Here is a 19354-nt window from a genome sequence, read left to right as displayed (position 1 = left end):
TATCTTATATTGTAATATATCCCCCATTTTTTTTCTCATAAATGTACAGCTCTCCATGATAGAAGTGAATGCTGTTTATCTACCTGGGACATTTTAGCTTTATGATATCACTCCTCCTTTTAACTCATGCCTGTCATTTTTTCTTTTGTTGTAATCTGTAACATTTTATTAATTCTAAAACCATTCACTTAACAACTTTGGCCTTTTATCAAGTAATAACAAAAGTTTACCTCTGCACAGTGCAGCTAGTAATTTTAAACCAAAAGTTGTGATTACTTTCCCACCTCTGGGGATGGTATGATCAACTACTAAGCAAGGTTTTTGTTTTGTTTGTTAATAGAGGCGCTGGGGATTGAACCCAGGACCTCATGCATGCTAAGGTAAGCTCTACCACTGAGCTGTACCCATCCCTAAAGGTTTAAAGATAGTTTTGCCCAAGCTGGTGTTTTTAAACAGATGAAATTGGAAAGTTCTTCAGTTTCTTCAGAGTTGTGTTTTCAGAGTAGCCATTTTGGTTTTTTGACTTGAGGGGTTGTGGTCCTAGCATATTAAGTTAAAAGACCTCTTGAGTTTAAATCCACAGAGATTTAGAGTGGCTATATGGTGGGAGTTCTCAGGTTAGCCTGGAGAGTTAGTATGAAGTCCACAATTGTCTGACATCTGGGTGGAATTAGCAAAGCCATAGACATTTAGTGCTCCTTAATGTAACTTTCTGCCCATCTCTCCTGCCACTTGTCGTACAATGTCGTTGTGATTTAGCAGTTTTCAGGAGGGCTCCAACCTGTCCACTGAAATGTACGGTAAGAGTTAATGGGAAATTTCAATTTGGTTTAAGATTTCTTACCTTTACCCTTGGGAAACCTGTAGGAAATTTACCCTGGCCTTAAAGAGCAGCAGAGAAGTGCCCTTGGCTCAGTCCTCATTATGTAATAGAGTCAGTGGTTCAAAAATCAAAACTACATTAAAAAGTACTCATTGAAAAGTCTTGCTCCTACCTGTCCCATCAATCCCACTCCTCCTGCCTCATATTTATTAAGCATAAAAAATATATTCTTATTTTCTCCCTCTTCCCCACAAAATTTAGCACACTGTGTAGCTTGTACCTTTTTTTTTTTTTAAATGATGCATCCTGCAGTTGCCGGCTGTAGTCCTAATTGTGGTTCCATTTTACCAGGTTTTATAATGATTTTACAGAATGGTATTGCTATACCTACAGCTCCTAAATTGACAACACATTTTGGAGCAAGATGTTCTATTACTTTTATTGTTCACATTTAATGTGAATCATGGTCCTAAAAGCATCAGAATGTGTTAATATCTTCCGAAGAAGAGAGAACAACACTATTGTGGAGTGTAGGTCTTGCCCAGTTTATAGTTACAACGAATAGTTCTTTAGTCACTGTGGTATCCTGAGTCTACTTCATTCTTAATATACTTAGTCTTTAGCAACTTCCTGCAAATATGTGAACAGAAGATCTTGAAGATACCTGGTGAGATTTGGTTTCCTTGATCCCCTGAAGTCTTCTTTATGGTTGTTGCTTCTATTGTTTAATAATCCTTCATGAACTGGGGCTGACCTGGTATCATGAGCTATGAAAACTGTTTTTTTGGGGGGAGGGGGGTTATTAGGCTTGTTTTTAATGGGAGGTACTGGGGATTGAACCCAGGACCTTGTGCATGCTAAGCATGTGCTCTACCACTTGATCTATACTTCCCCCCCCCCCCAAAATCGTTTTTAATTGAGGAAAAGTATTGGGAAATTCTGTGCCACAGCAGACTTTTTTCTCTGACATGCCTTTAATAATAATACCACTTAGCACTCCATATCCCAGTGCCCCATGTACATTGATGCCGCCATCATAACACTAAGAGCAAAGCTGAGCTCAGTTAGCCTGAGGTGGAAAGCCCCATAAAAAGCCCAGCAGGACCCTCAGGCAGGGCCATTACTCTCCTGCCAGCACCATCCGGTTCCCTGGCCCAGAGGCTCTATCTCACTTTTTGCCTCTGAAAGGGCTTACTTCTAGGAAAGTGGAACTTACCCCTAAAATTCTATTGGTTCCCTGAGCTCACTCCTCATTGTTTATTTCCTTCACTCCTGATTGGTTATTTCTTTCCCTCCTGATTGGTCCATTTCTACAAAGCGTGTTCCTGATTAATCAACTTTTGTTATACCTTATTTGCATATGATATTGCAGAGTGTGAACTGGCAGCCTATAAAAGCCTGTGTAAACCTACAGACAGGGTCCAGAGCTTGGAGTGTTAACTCCTTTGGGCCTGCTGGTGTAATAAACCTGAGTTCTGAGTTCTCCAAGTCTCTGAGTGATCCAGGTTGCTGTCACAACTGAGCTGTAACACTGAGCTGTAACACCAAGCTGTAACACATTTTTCTGCAACAAGCCTAGCCTTTGCATGGGTCAAGGGATGTGTTGTGCTCCTAAAATAAATCCCATTTACATATGTATGCATATTGTCCCATAAACATCCCCAAGCAGAAATCAAGGTTAGCTAAGGGAGGAGCCCCAGGAAAATTTTGGTTGCGTGGCTTTAAATGAGTCTTTCAGAGGCTGGGATTTTGAAACCATCTGTTCCAGTGTTTCTCAACTGCTGTGCTGTGATGGATGCATCAATTCACCAGTTACTTCACTGAAAGTTTGACTTCCCTCAAAATAGTAACTTCATCAGGCCTGTGTTCAGTAGGATCTTTTGATAATAGGACTTGACTTTAGCTTTTTGGAAGACAAAGCCCCTTTCCCCTCTGTAATGTTGGTTAGCAGTGAATGAACAAGCCCTGAAGAGGTAAGGGGGCTTAGCCTCCTCTCCCTTTCCCCCTTCACTGCCCGAGGCTAAGACTCTGGAGAATGGTCTCACTGACCTCAAATCTGGAGCATTTCAAAGCATGATTCTCCTCCAGTTCCTCTGCTCCTGCCAAGTATCTACATGTGCTTTGGCAATAGGAAGGCTGGGAACTTTCTACTCAGAATCACACAGAAAGCCAGTTTGATGGAACTTTCCCTAAAGGAGAGATGCTTTTTATACATTCTGGATACCTCCCCAGAACTCTCACAATCAGTTTGAGTTCATCAGTTTTCCAACAGCAGACAACCACTATCATGCAGCTTAAGTGATTTATTGATGTCTCAGATTCGGTTGTTACGGTTTCGGGACATTTCTGCCATCAAGGTCTTTTAAGAAGCCCCATTCCCTACCAGAAGAGCCATGCTACTTCATTCTGTTTGACACTCTGTCCTCCCTAGCCAGCTTCATTTTTCTTTAGTTCTTCCACTTTGGCAATATAGATCCTCATGGCATCCATCTTGGACATCCCTTTGTTCTCATTCCACGCCACCCACTTGGCCTTGGCTTTCACATCGGTGGCAGGCGGGGCAGGGATGTTGCAGTCGCCCTGAGTGGCCTGTTTGTAGAAGCTGTACACCAACAATTTCTCCCGATCACTCACCGGCCCTTTCAACTGCTTGATAGCAGCGCAGGCCATTTCAAACTCCACTTGGCACATTAGGGCAGCTGAGGCTGGGCCCCTCTGCCTTTTCTAGGGGATCTGGCGCTAGAACCTGGAGGATGGAGAGTTAGAAACACTTGAGGATGGTGATTAAGCCTGGGAAGGAGGGAAAGGGAACGAGGAGACTGGGTAATGTGTGGGAAGAACATAGGATGTTTGTGTTTCCTCAGTGAGAAATCGAATGTATGTTTTAATAAAAAGTACAGAATGCAAACTGGGACCCATTGGATTAGATCTCTCCCACAGGTGTTCTGGTTCGCAGGGTGCATTTTCTGGGGAGAAGGACAACCTATTAACATTTCAAAAGCGTCTATGATGCCAGAAAATTATGGAGCTGCCGCCGCTGTCCAAAGAAGCGCTGAGGGGACCAGGCAGGTCAGAGCGAGAGCGAGTCTTCTCCCTGCGTTGGAGGAAGCCTCTCAAGCAGCGGTGCGTCTGAGCGGGTTAGCAAGCGGCTTTGTGAAGGGGAGCTGGGTGCGGAAGAATGCGGGGCCAGGGAAGGAGCTAATGGGTTGGATTGATTGCGGCTCAGGAGTCAGGGGACCGCACAGACACGTGGTTGAGCCGAGCAGAGCCTGGATAAGGGGGGCGGGCGATTTTAGGGCGGGGCCGGGGGAGAAGGAGGGGCGGGGCGCTCCTCGGCCGGACCTGTCTTGGGTACCTGCCTGTTGGCTGGTTGGAGGCCTCTGGCCGATAGAGGGCGCTGTGGGTCAGGCGCTCCCGACGCCGCGGGCGCGTTGGTGGGACCGCGCGTGCGCGCGGAGCTGCGGAGAGCGGCGGCTGACCGCGCGGAGCCGGAGCTGAGACTGCGGGCGGGGACTCAGGCGCGGCCCATTGTCCCGCCCCCCGGCGCCGCCCATTGTGCCGTGACGCCTGCACCGCCCTGGCGGCGTGGCGGGGGAGGGGCGGCCCGCGTCGCCGCCAGCGTCGCCGCCATGGACCTAGGTGGGTGTTCCGCTCCCCTGCCCCGGGCCCGCGTGGGCCGCGTCCGGCAACCGGCGACCACAGTGCTGAGTGGGCCGGGACTAAGAGGGACCTCCGGGTCGGGGAGGGATTTGGGAGGGCGGGGGTATCCTGGGGACTGGGGGTGTCCTGGAGACCGGGGGTGTCCTGGAGACCGGGGGTCGGCTGGGCTCTAGCTCCGGACCTGCAGCTCCTCCGCCCGCCCTTTGCCGGCTCCTGGCCCCTTTCCAGGTGAAGGGCCAAGCGGATGTGAAGTTAGTGTTCCCGACTGTGGGCAGGTTCGGGCACGTGCTTTGGAGAAAGCAGGGCTCGGAGGACGCCCCGGGGAATGCCAGATGCCCCGACGGTTTCATTTATACTGAGTTCTTGAGCAAGTATCTTAACTCTTTTGAGGTTCTCGTGAATAAAACGGGATGGTGATATACGGTAGTATACACCTCACAGTTTGGGGAACGTTTTCCTTGAGATCACGTGTGTACCGAGTCCCGTCCGGTGCCTTTCGCAGAGCTAGCGTCCTTCAGACCTGCAGTTGTGCGGAGGGGTTGCAGCCGCCGAGATGGCACGTGTATCGTGATTCCTCAGAGGCAGGGTCGGGGGTCGGGGGTCGGGAATAGCTAGTATAAGTTGGAGACTCCTTGCCCAGCCTTCCCACTACCCACCCACCTCCTGGCTGGACGTGCTCTTAAGGGAATAAGATCAGAGAGCTGTCCTGGGAGAGTTGTGTTGAGACACTCCAAGATGTCCCAGCATCAGTAGACTGTAGAGAGATGTTCTGGCCCCTGGCTCCAGCCAGCTCGTCAGGGTAGAGTTTGGAGCCCTGCACCTGTGGTGATTTCTGTTCCAGCCCCACCACTTTGTAGTTCTGGCATACTTAGCAAATTGTTTCTGAGTCTTAATGTTCCCATCTCTGAAACAGAAATGGGCCTCAAAAAGATTAAGAGATCTCATCCACATACCACCTAGCACAGTGCCTGGTACGGAGGGAGTAAGCATTTAGTAAACATATGGAGTGGGCACTCACTAGCACCAGTTAACCAGTGATAAAACGCTCAGGATTTGCCCAGCCGTTAACTGCTTCTGGGACTTACTCCTTCAAGTAGCGCAGCTGAGCTGATAGTGCAATAAAATCAAATTTACAGAGTCATAAGGGAACATATTTTGGGGGGCCCTAGGAGAGCAGCCTGAACCAGAAAGAAGGGCCTGAACCCTCAGAGAGACTCTTCAGCAACCTAACACCCCCAGCCCCACCCCACTGTTCCCCCCTCTACAGTCTGCCCTGGCCACTGGGCCACCGAGATGGATTGCCTTCACCAGTGAGTGGTATAGGAGTGCTGCTCCCTTAAATGGTCGAAGGGGCAGGATAGTCTCCTGGAATCACGATTCTCTGCTGGCTCCTGGCCTCTAAAAATGGGGAAGATGTGTTCTTGGGGTCATGAGGGAGTGAGGAAGGGGCCCTGGGATGGGGGAGAGGAATCCGGAATATTGAAGAGTGAGCAGTGTTTTCACTCTGATTTAGTTTATGGGCCAAAGGAGACATGCCTGAGAAAGACCTATGTCCTGTTTCTAAGCTGGGGGAGGCAAAGAATAGTGACAAGATTCTGGTCCTGCCAACAGTGGAAAGGTTTAGGGGAGCCAGCGTTTAGTGAGCACTTAATCAGGCTCTTTGTAGCCTGAGTCTTACTGTAGCTATTTCCTATTTAATGCTCAGTAGCCCTGGGAGGTGGGATCAGGAGCCAACAGCAAGCACAGACCCAGTGCCCGGGGCTGGTCTAGTGTATATTATTTGATCCTCACTGTCATAATGTGAAGTCTGTATTATCGCCACATATGAAGAAGGGAAGCTCAGAGAAGTAAGCTAAGATCTCACCGCTTTTAAATAGCAGACCTAGGATTTAAACTCATGTCTGATTAAACATCCCAAGATGCGTTTTTTTCCACAAACTTTTTGTTTGTTTTTGGTGGTGTTTTTAATTTGGGGGGGTTAATTAGGTTTATTTATTTTAATAGAGATCCTAGGGGTTGAACCCAGGACCTCGTGCACATGCTCCACCTCCTAGCTATACCCTGCCCCCCTCAAGATGCCTTTCTTGATAAGTCTCTATCAACTCGTGACTTTCTGAAGGAAGGACTTCTGAATCTAATGCAGTATTTTTTCTATCTACCTCTTGGTTTCCACCAGAGAACCAGGACCATTAAGTAGCTTGTTCTCCATGGAAAGAGCTGTGGGAATTGAACTTTCCCTAAGAGGCCTGACATAGGAAATCTGTTTGCAAGACAGGGGTTTAAGAGAAAAAGAAGGAAGGCAGGGCTTGTCTGAGTGCTTGTGTGCCCACAGCTCTGTTCCCTGCCCCTCCTCCTGTGTACTGTTACTTGGAAGCTCAGTTGTCATGTCCTACAGTGCGTACTTGGTGGCCGCTATAGTTTGGTACTGTCCTTGTGCTTCCTCCTGCTTGCTCTCTCTCAGCCCTTCCTTCCAAATCCTCTGCTGGCCCGTCCTTCTGCTCAAGGGCCTTCCCTCAGCAATCCAGCTTTTCCTTTACACAGTGCTTTTCCTGCAGGATCTCATTTGCTTCCTTGGTTCCATTCATCCCCTCTGGGCAGGCTTCTCCCTGAGTCACATTTCAAGGCTGACTTTACTCCCAAGCTTCAGCCCCGCATTTCCATTGCTGGAGAATGCCTCTACCCTAGTGTTGTGCCTCGAACTCCAAATAGCCAAAACCAATCAGGGTTTGCCTCCAAGTCCATCTTGCGTGTTCCTGTTTCCAGTGGTGCCCGCTGTCTTCCTAGTTCCAGGCTAGAGAGTGTGGGAGTCCTTTTTTTATTCCCCAGGTGGGTCCTTTTGACTCCAACTCTTAGATCCATCCCTTCTTCCCCCTCCCACTGATTTCGTTTAGAACCCTCATCATCTCTCCCCCTGACGGTGACAGCCAGTCCACTGATTGCTGTCTCTGTCTAACCTCTGCTTTCTCTTCTGAAGAATTTTCACCACATTCCATCCTATTCGACTCTGTCTGTGCAGGACCTTTGAATATCTGTGAAGAAATGACTATTCTGCACGGGGGCTTCTTGCTGGCCGAGCAGCTGTTCCGCCCCAAAGCCTTGGCAGAATTGACGAAGTCGGACTGGGAGCACGTTGGGCGGCCCATTGTGGAGGCCCTGAGGGAGATTTCCTCCGCCACAGCATGCTCCCAGCCTTTCGCCTGGAAGAAGAAGGCTCTGATCATCATCTGGGCCAAGGTTCTTCAGCCCTACCCCACCACCCCTTCTGACACGGAAACTCGGTGGCAGGAGGATGTGTTCTTCTCTGTGGGCAACATGATCCCCACCATCAATCACACAGTCCTTTTTGAGCTGCTCAAGTCCCTGGAAGCTTCCAGCCTCTTCATCCAGCTCCTCATGGCCCTGCCCACCACCATCTGCCGGGCAGAACTGGAGCGCTTCTTGGAGCACATGACTATTGACACCTCTTCAAAGGACGTGGCCTTTTTCCTTGACGTCTGGTGGGAGATGATGAAGCACAAGGGCAACCAGCAGGACCCCCTGCTCTCCCAGTTCCGGACGATGGCCCATAAGTACCTGGCCTCCTCGGATGACTTCTCCCACCCTCCAAAGAGGTTTAAGTCAGACCCAGACGTGTGTCCAACCATGCCGCTGCTGGCCATGCTGCTCACCGGGCTGAAGCAGATCCAGAGCAGGATCCTGTGCCCCGGGATGAAGTGCTGCACCTTAGCCAACTTGGCTGACATGCTGACCGTGTTCGCACTGATGGAGGATGACCCTCAGGAAGTGTCCGCGACCGTGTATCTAGACAAGCTGGCCACGGTGATCTCTGTGTGGAACTCGGACACCCAAAACCCATATCACCAGCAAGCACTGGCCGAGAAGGTGAAGGAGGCTGAGCGGGATGTCAGCCTGACCTCCCTGGCCAAACTGCCAAACGAGACCATCTTCGTGGGGTTCGAGTTCCTGCGCAGCCTGCTGCGGGAGTGGGGCGAGGAGCTGCAGGCCGTGCTCAGCAGCAGCCAGGGGATGAATTACGACAGCTACCGGCTGTGCGACAGCCTGACTTCCTTCAGCCAGAATCTGAAGCTCTACCTGGAGACCACCAGCCTGTCCAAGGAGGAGAGGCAGGTGGTCTCTGAGCTAGTGGAGTGTGTAGGGGACTTCCTGAGAAACACCAACAGGGTGCTGGAGAACAAGGGCCCGGAGAAGGACATCACTGCCTCCATCGCCATGGCCATCATCGAGCAGAAGATGGACCGGCACATGGAAATGTGCTACATTTTTGCTTCTGAGAAGAAGTGGGCCTTCTCAGATGAGTGGCTGGCCTGTCTGGCCAACAACAGGGCCCTCTTCCAAGAGCCAGGCCTGGTGTTAAAGCTGCTGGAAACAGTGATGGACGTCGGCACGAATGACTGGGCCGTCCCTGAGCCTCAGATCAAACAAGTGATTGGCTTGATCCTGGAGTGTTACGCACACCTCTCACTGCCAGATAAAAATAAAGTCCTCTCAGGCGTCCTGCTTTCCTGGGGGCGCAAGGGCCTCTCGGAGAAGTTGTTGGCTTACTTGGAGGGGTTTCAGGAAGACCTCAACACGACCTTTAACCAGCTCGCGCAGAGCGCATCCGAACAGGGCTTGGCGAAAGCCATAGCTTCTGTGGCCCGCCTGGTGATTCTGCACCCGGAGGTCACGGTGAAGAAGGTGTGCAGCCTGGCTGTGGTCAATCTCGGCACCCACAAGTTCCTGGCACAGATTCTGACTGCCTTTCCCGCCCTCAGGTTCACGGAGGAGCAGGGTCGAAATCCATCCACCACTTTTGTGGTGTCATGCCTCAAAGAAACCGTCTGGACGAAGTTATCCACGCCCAGGGAAGAGAAGCAGTTTCTGGAGCTCCTGAGCTGCCTGGTGAGTCCCGTGAAGCCCCAAGGGATTCCGGTTGCTGCTCTTCTTGAACCAGATGAGGTGCTCAAGGAATTCGTCCTGCCTTTCTTGATGCTGGGTGCCAAAGAGGTGGACCTTGGCCTGAGGATCTTCACCCAGACTCTCGAAGGAAACGCATGCCTAGAGGAGTACTGGCTGCAGGCCTGTTCTCCGTTCCCGCTCATCTTCAGCCTGTGCCAGCTCCTGGATGGCTTCAGCAGATACTGGCAGCTCCCCAAGGAGCAGCGGTGCCTCACTCTGGAGGGCAAGGACCGAGCGATCCACATCCTGGAGCTCCTCTGCGAGGTGGTCTTAGCCAATGCCGAGACCTTCTCCCCAGACATCTGGGTCAAGTCCCTGTCCTGGCTCCACCGGAAGCTGGAGCAGCTGGACTGGACCGTGGGCCTGAGACTGAAGAACTTCTTTGATGGCCACTTCAAGTGTGAGGTGCCGGCCACGCTTTTTGAGATCTGTAAGCTTCCTGAGGATGAGTGGACCTCCCAGGCCCACCCTGGGTACGGGCCCGGCACAGGCCTGCTGGCCTGGGTAGAGTGCTGCTGCATGTCTAGCGGCCTCTCGGAGCGGATGCTCGCCCTCCTGGTGGTAGATGTGGGCAACCCTGAGGAGGTCAGATTGTTCAGCAAGGGCTTCCTGGTAGCCCTGGTGCAAATCATGCCTTGGTGCAGCCCCCATGAGTGGCAGTACCTCCAACGGCTGACCAGGAGGCTGCTGGAGAAGCAGCTCCTGCATGTCCCTTACAGCTTGGAGTACATTCAGTTCATGCCTTTGCTCAACCTGAAGCCCTTTGCCCAGGAGTTCCAGCTCTCTGTGCTCTTGCTGAGAGCCTTCCAGTTTCTCTGCAGCCAGAGTTGTCGCAATTGGCTTCCCATGGAAGGCTGGACTCATGTGGTCAGACTCCTGTGTAACAGTCTGACCAACCTCCTGGACTCAGTTAGGTTGATACAATCAGTTGGCCCTTGGGCCCAAGGACAGGAACAGAACCTGACCCAGGAAACCCTATTTTTTTATACCCAGGTGTTCTGTCATGTTCTGCACATCATGGCCATGCTCCACCAAGAGGTGTGTGACCCCCTCTACGTCTTGGCCTTGGAGATCCTCACCTGCTACGAAACCCTGAGCAAGACCAACACTTCCGTTAGCTCCTTGCTCCAGAAGGTGAACGAGCAGCGCTTCTTAAAGTCCATCGCTGAGAACATTAGCCCTGAGGAGCGGCGCCAAACCCTCCTGCAGAAGATCAGCAACTTCTGAACTTTGTGGCTCAGAAAACAGCTGGGTCTCTGCTTAGTGGGGTCTGTGAGGGCTGGAGCTGAGAAACACAAACTTTTTTTGGTTATGTGAGCCCATAAATATGACAATGACAGTGTAAAGAAAATAGTTTCTTAGGTATTTGTAACGTATAAATTATAATAAAATTCTCTTTTGAGTTTCATCTTGTCTCTTTTGAGCCTGTCTCATCACTATCTGAGCTCATCAATATTCTCTGAAATTGGGCTCAGCCCCGTCTTAAAGGTCAAGTCAAGCTGGGAGGAACATGTTCATAGCTGGACTTCTTCACCCTAGAATTTGGCAAATAAACCTAAAGGTGAAATCACCCAAGTGGACAAATTATGAGGTCCATGTGTTCTTTTGTAGTGAAATTCTCTTTTTAAGAGTTATTTTGCAGTTTCTTGGAAGGGGCAGCAACCAGGAAAAGGACTCTTTTCTGCCACCAGTTAGCCATGTGATTTGTGGGCCCCAAAGTCCTGTAACCACTGTAAAAGGAGAGGATTGGACCAAGAAAATTAAACGTTGAGGGGTAGATGAATGACCTCAGGAAAACGTGTGTCTTCTGGATCGAGCACTTCTGCCGCACAGTCTTAATTAACTCCATCCATTCATTGGATCCAAAAGAAGCGATAGTAAAACTGTCTGGTAAGCTGAGCAAAGACATGTTTGAAGGATTGGTATAATTGTCTTCTGCCTGGGGTGGGTTGTCATGGTTTTGGAGAGTGGGAGCAGGGAATGGTGTGTGCAGATGTGTGAAAATGCAGATTAAAGGCGCCCAGGATAACTCACAGAACTCTGAGGACTGGTTGGTGAGGTGTTCAGTTGGGAGGCAAGGAAGGACCAAGGAGGTGCCTCGTCACCTCCTTTGGATCCACACCATCACGATAGGGCAGTATTGGCGTTCCCTCCCTCGCCTAAAGTGGGCTGGCTCTGTGGCCTACAGTTGGGCTTCCACCCTCCCGACTCCTAACTGGGATTCACCTGGGAAGAGAAGAAAGGCCTTGACATTACGTGACCACTGGGCTTGGACTCTAGAACCCTGCAGTGTACTCTTGGAAGCAGGAATGACAGAGACATGTTAGATGAGGGAGGAGCTAGGCCCTTCTGGAGGCTGAAAGCATTCATGTACCCCTCCCCCACCCCCAACCCCACCTCTGCCAGATACACAGATAAGAACACAGACCAGAGACAACAGCACACGATGCAGCCACTCCAGTCAGTTCCAGGATGGGTCTTAGGCATGGATGTATTTCACAAACGAGAATAAGTTGGAAAATATTAGTGCAATTTAATCACCACAGGGGTGATTTATAGATACACCGACAGTAAACAAAACAGTAAAAAAAAAAAACAAAAAACCAGCATTTTACTTTTTTTAAATGGCACCCATTAAAGACTGAAATAGTCAAAATTTGAGACACTGTTACACGCTCAGTACTTCAAAAGTTCACGGACAACACTGAATTAAAAGGCACTTTAAAAAATCTAGTTTTTCACTACCACTTGGGAAAAAACTTCATGGTAGCAGTTTCTAAAATCCATCCCTGTTGATAAGGGACAGTTAGTGTTGGCACCAGAGGATCCTTTTTGCAAACAGCAGGTGGAGGAGTCAGTCCACGTACTTCGGCCAGGGCTGTCCTGTATTCTTAGTCTCCAGCCTTCTGTGGCTAAATGGTGGTAACTCACATAGGTACAGGCTTTGGACCACAAGCTCTGGCTTATCAGGAAGCAATCTAGGTGAGACGTCTTGTGATTGAGAATACAGAAGTCCATTTCCACTTCATATGAAAAGGACAGTGTCAGAGGGTGGGGTTACCCAGTGAATAGCGCGGTAGCCATCATTTCACTTTACCCCTATAGTTTTTAACAAGCACGTTCCGTGTGTGTGGATGTGCGGAAAGTTGGGCTTGGGGGCCATGGTAAAAAGGGAGTAACATCTGTGACTGTTGGCAACAGGCTCACAAGTTGGACATTGGTCTTGCCAAGTCAGCCTGCAGAGGGGCTGACCTGTTGGCCTTCCTACCTACTCAAGTGCTTCAGGCTCCCATACCTGCCTCCTGCCTGAGATTTCTGATTGGAAGTCGGTAGATAGGAGAATTCAACGCTGGCACACGGATGAAAGGATGAGGCAAAGGACCAGTGGGTTATCTAGCAAACAGTGAAGAACTGCCGACCCACAACAATTTTCCAAGGCCAGTGTCACAAGAAATTATTTTGAGAACCGAGTCATCACTTGCTTCTGCTGACCCAGGAAGTGTGGATACTGCCCTTAGTGGTTGGACAGGTGGGGAGCCCACCTCCATCAGGGCCAGGCAGGTGCCCCACTACTTATCACTTTGGGCTTGCGTTCAAACCGCCGTGCTGCTGACAGAGGTCTGACAGGATCCAATAGTCATTATTACAAGAAAAGTGCTTTTGCCAAAGGGGCAGGTTAGAAGAGGGAGGTAATCTGAATACTCTTTAGAAAAACTCAAAGCCATCTGCTTATCAGTACCCAAAAGGCTGAGGCCACCCAGGGCACAGTTTGGTCCACAGAATACTGGAGTGGAGGAGGCAGCTAGTGTGGGGAGGCACCCTTACTGCTTGACTCCCGGGAGCACTTAACCATCCTTTTTGGTCGGGGGAGCATCAAAGAGCCGGGCTGCCTTCTTGCACAGCAGAGAGAACCAGTAGATCTGGGGAGCGATGAGGATGGCATTGGCCACGTTGCAGTGGTAAGGGATACTGAACAGCACCTGGAGCAGGCTCAGTCCCTGCTGTCGGCCATAGGACCAGTACATGAAGGGGAAGAGAAGGATCCGACAGGAGAAAAAGGTGGTCAGCGTGAGGATTCCGTTCACCTTGTACAGCAGGGTGTGCTGCTGCTTTAGCTGCAAAAGAAGAGGGAAGGGGAATTTGCAGGGTCACCTTCGGGGAATGACTGGCCTGAGTCCCACGACGTCAAGGCTAAGCCTCTCCGTTTCTGACACTTGTAGAAAAGCTGATTGAGTGCTGCCGTATGTATATATGCATAGAGCCTTGTATTTTTTCCAGCAGTGATGTTAAATTTGACCTAAGCCACCCAGCTGACAGTAGCCCCGGAACAGGAGCCCTGGATGAGAAAAATCTGTGGCCAGGAAAAGTATATATAAAGGACTGGGTCAAATTTGAATCAAATGTAGTTTGGTCCCCTCTGGCTCGGAATACCAACTGACATTTCAGTCTGTTCATGGTTCTCCTACCCGCCTACTCGTAGCACTAAGGGGGTGTCTCCAGACCCTGCAGTCTACCAGGGTAGAGCAGAGTCAGTTCCCTCAGTACTGTCTCTGCCACTTGGTTCATACGTGCCTGAATCAGAACTCTGCCCAGCGACACAAATGGAGTGCTCAGTTCTGCCGTGAAGATGCAGCCAACAAAGAAGTCCCCAAGCTCTCCCCTAAGCCTCTGCAGATGAAAAGAGAAGAAAGAGAGAAAAACAATAGAAGTTAAGGAACCTCGGAAGGAAAATTCTACCTGGGGCTATTGAAAAGGGCAACCACACAGGGAAAGGGAAGTGCTTAGTGGGCCAGCGCAGCCCAGTTCATTCCCCACGGCCTCCAGAGCAGTGGTGCTCAGAGGTCAAATCCCCAGGGTCCAGAGGCAGCTGCAGGTGGGCTGATTGCATCACACACCGAGCTTCTCTGAATTTCCACATCAGCCGAAAGCTGCAGCCTACTTCTGGGTCTATAACTCGTTCACTTGGCCAAGGGCACTTAAGCCAGTTCAGTTCAACAAAATATGTGCCAGGCCCTGTGCTAGATAGTAGGGTCCCAGCACAATCAGGAGAGACTTGTTAAAGGTAATGCACTCTGCCTCTCTTTTCATCCTTGGAAGAAAGCAAGAGAGCATAGAATAGCGGTTCTGTCTCTTAGTACCACTGGGTGAGGGAAGTCGGTTTCTTCATCTAGGATATAGGACTAACAATTTCTAATTCTTATTTCTGATTATTTCTAATAATTCCTAATGATCATTCAAAGGCTATGAGTTTTAAATCAAGCACCTGTCACCTGGTAGACACTCAGGAATGACTAGTTTCCTCTCTGTATTCTCATGTCTCTTCCTTGTTGGTGGGGCTTTTTTAAATGGGAAAAAGTATATCTGGGGAGATATTTATGAGGCTATTTGCTTTGAGAGTCTGTGCTTTTGGGACATCAAAATAATGCAGACAGCCCTCTCTGGGCATTGGTAGAGCAGATAACCAGTTGACTGAGCCACTCTTATTTCTTTAAAACAATTTTTATGTTGTTTTGTCTTGTACATTGTTTTTATATTGTGTGAACTAAAGGCAGAACCTTGGACAGGTGCTATGGAATCACAGGGGGCTGGAGGATTGCTGGTAAAGGGGGTCTCAAACATTTCAGATTGAATTCCTTTCTACACGATGTGCCTGGTGGAGTGGGGTGTTTCACTGTGGAAGCAGCTGGCCAGAGGGCAGGGGGTTGCAGGAGGAAAGGGAAAGAAAGGAGGGGCAATCTGACTCCTAAGTAATGGGATGCCCAGTTCAACAGGAGAAACAAGTGCCTGAGCCTGCTGGTGGCTGTCCTGGGAGGCCATTACCTGTGCGACCGGCACAAGGACAAAGAGAATGACTGCGTGGTGTGTGATCATGAGGCGGTTTTTACTTAGGAAGTTTCGGAAAATGGTGAGGGAATGTCTGCTGTTTTGGTCCCCGGTTCGGTACCATTCACAGAGGTACATGGCGTAGGCGTCATAGATCATGTATGGAATCAAAAACCAGACATATTCTCGAGCAAGCCAGTGCCTGAAAGAGAGCATAAGGATGGTCCGTGGAGTAATTATGGGTATCATTTAGGGGGGCACAAAGCCAACCTCTTCTTAAAACACATTTGCTTCAGCTTTGTATTTAATTATCTGTTTTCTCTCCAAATACTTTACCATGAAGATGCTGAAACTGACAGATAAGGAGAGTGAACAAATTACAGGGCAGACTCGTAAGTGTCCAAGGCAGAAAGCAAGAACTCACTCAGCACCACATGTCACTATTTGCCTGATTTTGATACTCATTTGTAATGGACTTTCTGGTATTTTGTGATGTAAGCTGACTTTGATATAGATATCTCTACCAATGATTCAACAGCCCCACCAAGAAACTGGTTTGGAAGGTGGCCCAAATCTCAAATCCAATATTTCCAGTTTAACTCCACTCAGTTACTCAACAGTTGGGAGTTTCCTCTTGCATCTGTTTGCAGCCCCATTTTAGGGAGGTTCTGGGCAGCAACCCTGCCTAGTTTCCTTACAATTCTACAGCTAAACCCAATTTCACTCATTAAGAAAAATATGTCTGGAAATGAGCCCAGAGTTCAGGGACTACCTTACAGCAGTCAGGTGCCAGAAGAGAAGCTAGGACAAGAGACAGTGTTCCTATTTACTCGTCCAGAGGGGTGGAGTCAATATTAGCTGAGTCAAAATTTATCACTGTCCCAGAGCAGATTAGAAGGGAAGTCTCTATAATTTCCAAAACTTTATTCCCAAATGATAAATAATCTCTCTACAGAAAATACATGTGAAAAAAACCTAAATTGAAATTATGTACTATCCTGGGAAGGATTAGATCCACTAAGTCAACAGAGTTCTGTCGAGCACCCGTGCTTACCACAGCATAACCAAATAATAAAAAAACAATAAAACAGGTAACAGCAAATTTAATATACATGCAGGCAAATTAATTAGCCAAGTTCCACTGAGGCAAAAAGATGCAGTATTTATTCTACTGCCCATCTGTGGTGTCCAGTGCTTTCTTGAAGCAATTCCTAGTAAAATAACTATGAAGAGCTACTGAAAGCTCAGCTGAAATATAGCTGACCACTTCCCTTGAATGGAGCCTAAGGTTTTAATATTTTGCGCATACTACCAGTTCAATAAGATGTGAAATTGTGGCTGTTAGTTGAATTCCCTGAAAAGTTGTTAGTGAGAGATCTGGTTTGTAACCTTAGCTACCAGTAGCCTGGACCTTAGCTTTCTTTATAAAATGAAGATAATCATCTTTGTCTTATTTCCTTGGCAAAGTTATTGTGAAGATTAAAAAAAACTAGATGTGTGAAAGTCCCTTTAAATGTAAAAAGTACTATCCACATTAAAGTGTTTAAATTGAGAGACTGCCTCGAGCTGTGACCCTCAGCCTTTTTAGGGATCTGGATCTCTAAGAATCTGATGAAATAATTTTGGGGGATTCACAGATACCCTCTCCTATCTATAGATGTTCTATATGAAGGCATAAAATGAAAAGACACATAATAGGAAAACATTTGGGTGTACAGAATATGAACTCCAAAAGGCCTTTTTTTTTTTTTTTTTTTTTGATGATCTAGGTGACTTTAGAGCATCCTTGTGCATCCATGTAAGGTGAGGGCACAAAAAGGTGGTGTCTGTCTACATTTTGCAAGCAGAGAATGTAAGGCATAAAGATACACAAAAGGAGGAGGACCCTGCAAGCCAAAGTCAGGTTTGCTACCAGGCTCAAGCCACTAAGACACGGCTTCTGAGGGGAGAACAGTGCTATGGAACTGAAAGTTAATTGTGCCCAGATCTCTTTCTGAAATGTGTAGCAGCTGCCTGCTGCTTGCCCTCAAGTCAGCTCCTGTCAATGCTGTGGGGCTGCATTTGTCTTAGTTTAATCTCTGCAAATGAAGCAGGTTTCAAGTTTGACCTGATAAACTGGAGGCAGTGACGGAGCTTGCTGCATGATCAGAAAATGCTCAATTAAAAACTGAACCCAGCCAAGCAAATGCTGTTAGCCCTTGGTGTAAGCAATCAAAGTCATTTGACTATCTTCTCAGCATCTACAATTCATCGCCAATAACTAGTTTTGTCTAAAAAAAGGCATAAGAAAAAAAGCACAAGAACCATGATGGCAGGATTAACCCCAAGTAAGATCCAGGCACTAAATTTGCAGGTCACAGTGAGACAGATGCCCCCCTCAGGCTTCCCTCCCATTCCAGCCTCAACAGGTGGAAAAGCAGGACACTTTGCAGAGTCAACATAAGAAAAGGATCAGAAAAGGCTATTAACTTTCCCTGCACATCTGACCATCGCTCTTCAACTTGTGAGGAAGGGGGTGGTTCTAGGAGGACAGGTGAAAAGGATGGCTTTAAAAGGAGGTGGGTGGGACCACCACTGCCCAGGTCTAAATACTATACAAAGTACACCTGTCTGGCATTTGATTTGTTTCTCTGGATGCACATTTCCTGTCCTGCCTCTGGACTGAGCTCTAAAACACATACAATTCAGTTTTCTGAAAGTTCCACAAAACTCATCACCTTTAACAAATCCAGAGGAAAAATAAGAGCAGCATTTGTAAGGAAAGGGGTGATGGATCTGTTCCTTTCCATAGAAGGGCTCTGCAACCACACTGGATACATCTTGGCCAGTAAATGCTCCAGAGTAGGGGCCCCACTGAGATCATTTAAAGGAAGCTAAAGCCGTACTTCCACTTTTGAATAATTTTCACACTGATCTGTCCCACAAAGAACTTGGATTGATAGACCACACGGTCCTCTAACACAGCACCTTAAATCAGACTTAGACTCTCTCATTCTGTAGCATTTCTTCAGTTTACCTTCTCCTAAGCTAGCAATGCTGAAAGAGGTGAGAAGAGGAGGGAACTGATTATGGTGCCCAAATTTTACCCATTAATCAGCTACCTGACAGTATATGCTGATAAAGAACTAGCGCCTGTGAGCCACTCGAATATGGAAACTTTGAAAAAGTTAAGCGCTGTGATTTGTGCAGCTTTCACCTGGCATTGGATGTTACCTGTCGGAGACCACGTTTCTACAGGAACGGATGATGATGATCCCGGACCCGGTGGCCAACACAGCCTGCACTGAAGAAACCAGCCTAAAGAGGGGCAGAAAACAAAAAGGGAGGCGGGGGACGCGCTCAATCCCGTCCTGTGGACATAAAGCCGGAACTCCACCTGACTTTCCCTAGGCAGCCAGGGAGCGGAGGAAAATGGTAGGGCCGCCAGCGCGCTCCCGACCCCCAAGGCAGCTGGCAGATGTCGGCAGCACGGAGATGTCCCTCCCGATGCTCATCGGTGTGGGCGGCCTCCCACCCTCCCGCCTCCTCCGTCTCCTTCCCTCCTGGGCAGGACGCACAGGGTCTTCGGAGCTCTGGGGCCAGCGCCGCAGAGGGGGCGAGAACCGTGGAGGCAGCCCCCTCGCTTCCTGTTGCCCCCCTTTTCCGCCCTGGGTTCCGCGCGGGGCCGGCGCAACCGGGCAGGGGGGCCGGGCGGGCGGCGGGCGCGGCCTCGCCCCGTACCTGGTGCTGATCATCACGCAGTCACTGTGGGTCCAGGCGGGCCGCGCGCGCCGCAGCCCCCAGGTGCAGAGCCCGAAGAGCCCCGGGAAGAAGAGCGAGCCCCAGGCCAGCGGCAGCAGCATGGGTGCTCGGGCTCGGCCGCCTCGCTTGGCGCCCTCGGCGTGGCTCGGTCGGCTCCGCGCGGCTCCGGGACTGGCGCGGCCCGCCCGCCGCTATTTCTACCCTCCGCCCCCGCCCCGGCCCCGTCCCACCGCGACTCCGGCCGCCGCCGGGCGCTGGCCCCAAGCCCGCGGCGCCACTCTCCGCGTGACCAGGCCGCGAACCGCGATAGGCGCGGGCGGGCCGGGCGGGGCGGGGTCTCGCCGCCGC

The 19354-nt window shown here is 49.5% G+C and overlaps 3 protein-coding genes across 8 annotated transcripts; 1 reads left to right on the top strand and 2 right to left on the bottom strand.

Annotated features, from left to right (window-relative positions):
* The first annotated feature begins 71 nt into the window (after nt 1-71).
* GEMIN4 (gem nuclear organelle associated protein 4) lies at nt 72-10850 on the top strand. Of its 5 annotated transcripts, none has more exons than XM_064495847.1 (3): nt 72-380; nt 3780-4462; nt 7500-10850. In XM_064495847.1, exons 2-3 carry the CDS (start codon nt 4453-4455, stop codon nt 10667-10669), a joined length of 3180 nt encoding a protein of 1059 aa, XP_064351917.1. In that variant the 5' UTR covers nt 72-380; nt 3780-4452; the 3' UTR covers nt 10670-10850. The 5 variants fall into 5 exon arrangements, with proteins under 5 accessions (XP_064351917.1, XP_064351916.1, XP_064351915.1 ...); XM_064495846.1 differs by having other exon boundaries at nt 3764-4462; XM_064495845.1 differs by having other exon boundaries at nt 72-1490.
* Nucleotides 3119-3566, bottom strand: LOC105088132 (diazepam-binding inhibitor-like 5). Its single transcript, XM_010978920.3, has one exon. The coding sequence runs from the start codon at nt 3512-3514 to the stop codon at nt 3251-3253; it is 264 nt and encodes an 87-aa protein (XP_010977222.1). The 5' UTR covers nt 3515-3566; the 3' UTR covers nt 3119-3250.
* Nucleotides 10851-11903: 1053 nt separating the features above from the next.
* TLCD3A (TLC domain containing 3A) lies at nt 11904-19210 on the bottom strand. Of its 2 annotated transcripts, XM_031468496.2 has the most exons (5): nt 18986-19210; nt 18479-18562; nt 15263-15467; nt 14015-14110; nt 11904-13557 (listed from the first exon to the last, which is right to left on the bottom strand). In XM_031468496.2, the coding sequence occupies exons 1-5, from the start codon at nt 19105-19107 to the stop codon at nt 13288-13290; spliced, it is 777 nt and encodes a 258-aa protein (XP_031324356.1). In that variant the 5' UTR covers nt 19108-19210; the 3' UTR covers nt 11904-13287. The 2 variants fall into 2 exon arrangements, with proteins under 2 accessions (XP_031324356.1, XP_031324357.1); XM_031468497.2 differs by lacking the exons at nt 11904-13557; nt 15263-15467 and having other exon boundaries at nt 14021-14110.
* Between the last annotated feature and the right edge of the window lie 144 nt (nt 19211-19354).

The sequence above is a fragment of the Camelus dromedarius genome, chromosome 16 (genome assembly GCF_036321535.1).
Source record: "Camelus dromedarius isolate mCamDro1 chromosome 16, mCamDro1.pat, whole genome shotgun sequence".
Classification (NCBI taxonomy): domain Eukaryota; kingdom Metazoa; phylum Chordata; class Mammalia; order Artiodactyla; family Camelidae; genus Camelus; species Camelus dromedarius.
This window is presented reverse-complemented; position numbering and strand designations above follow the sequence as displayed.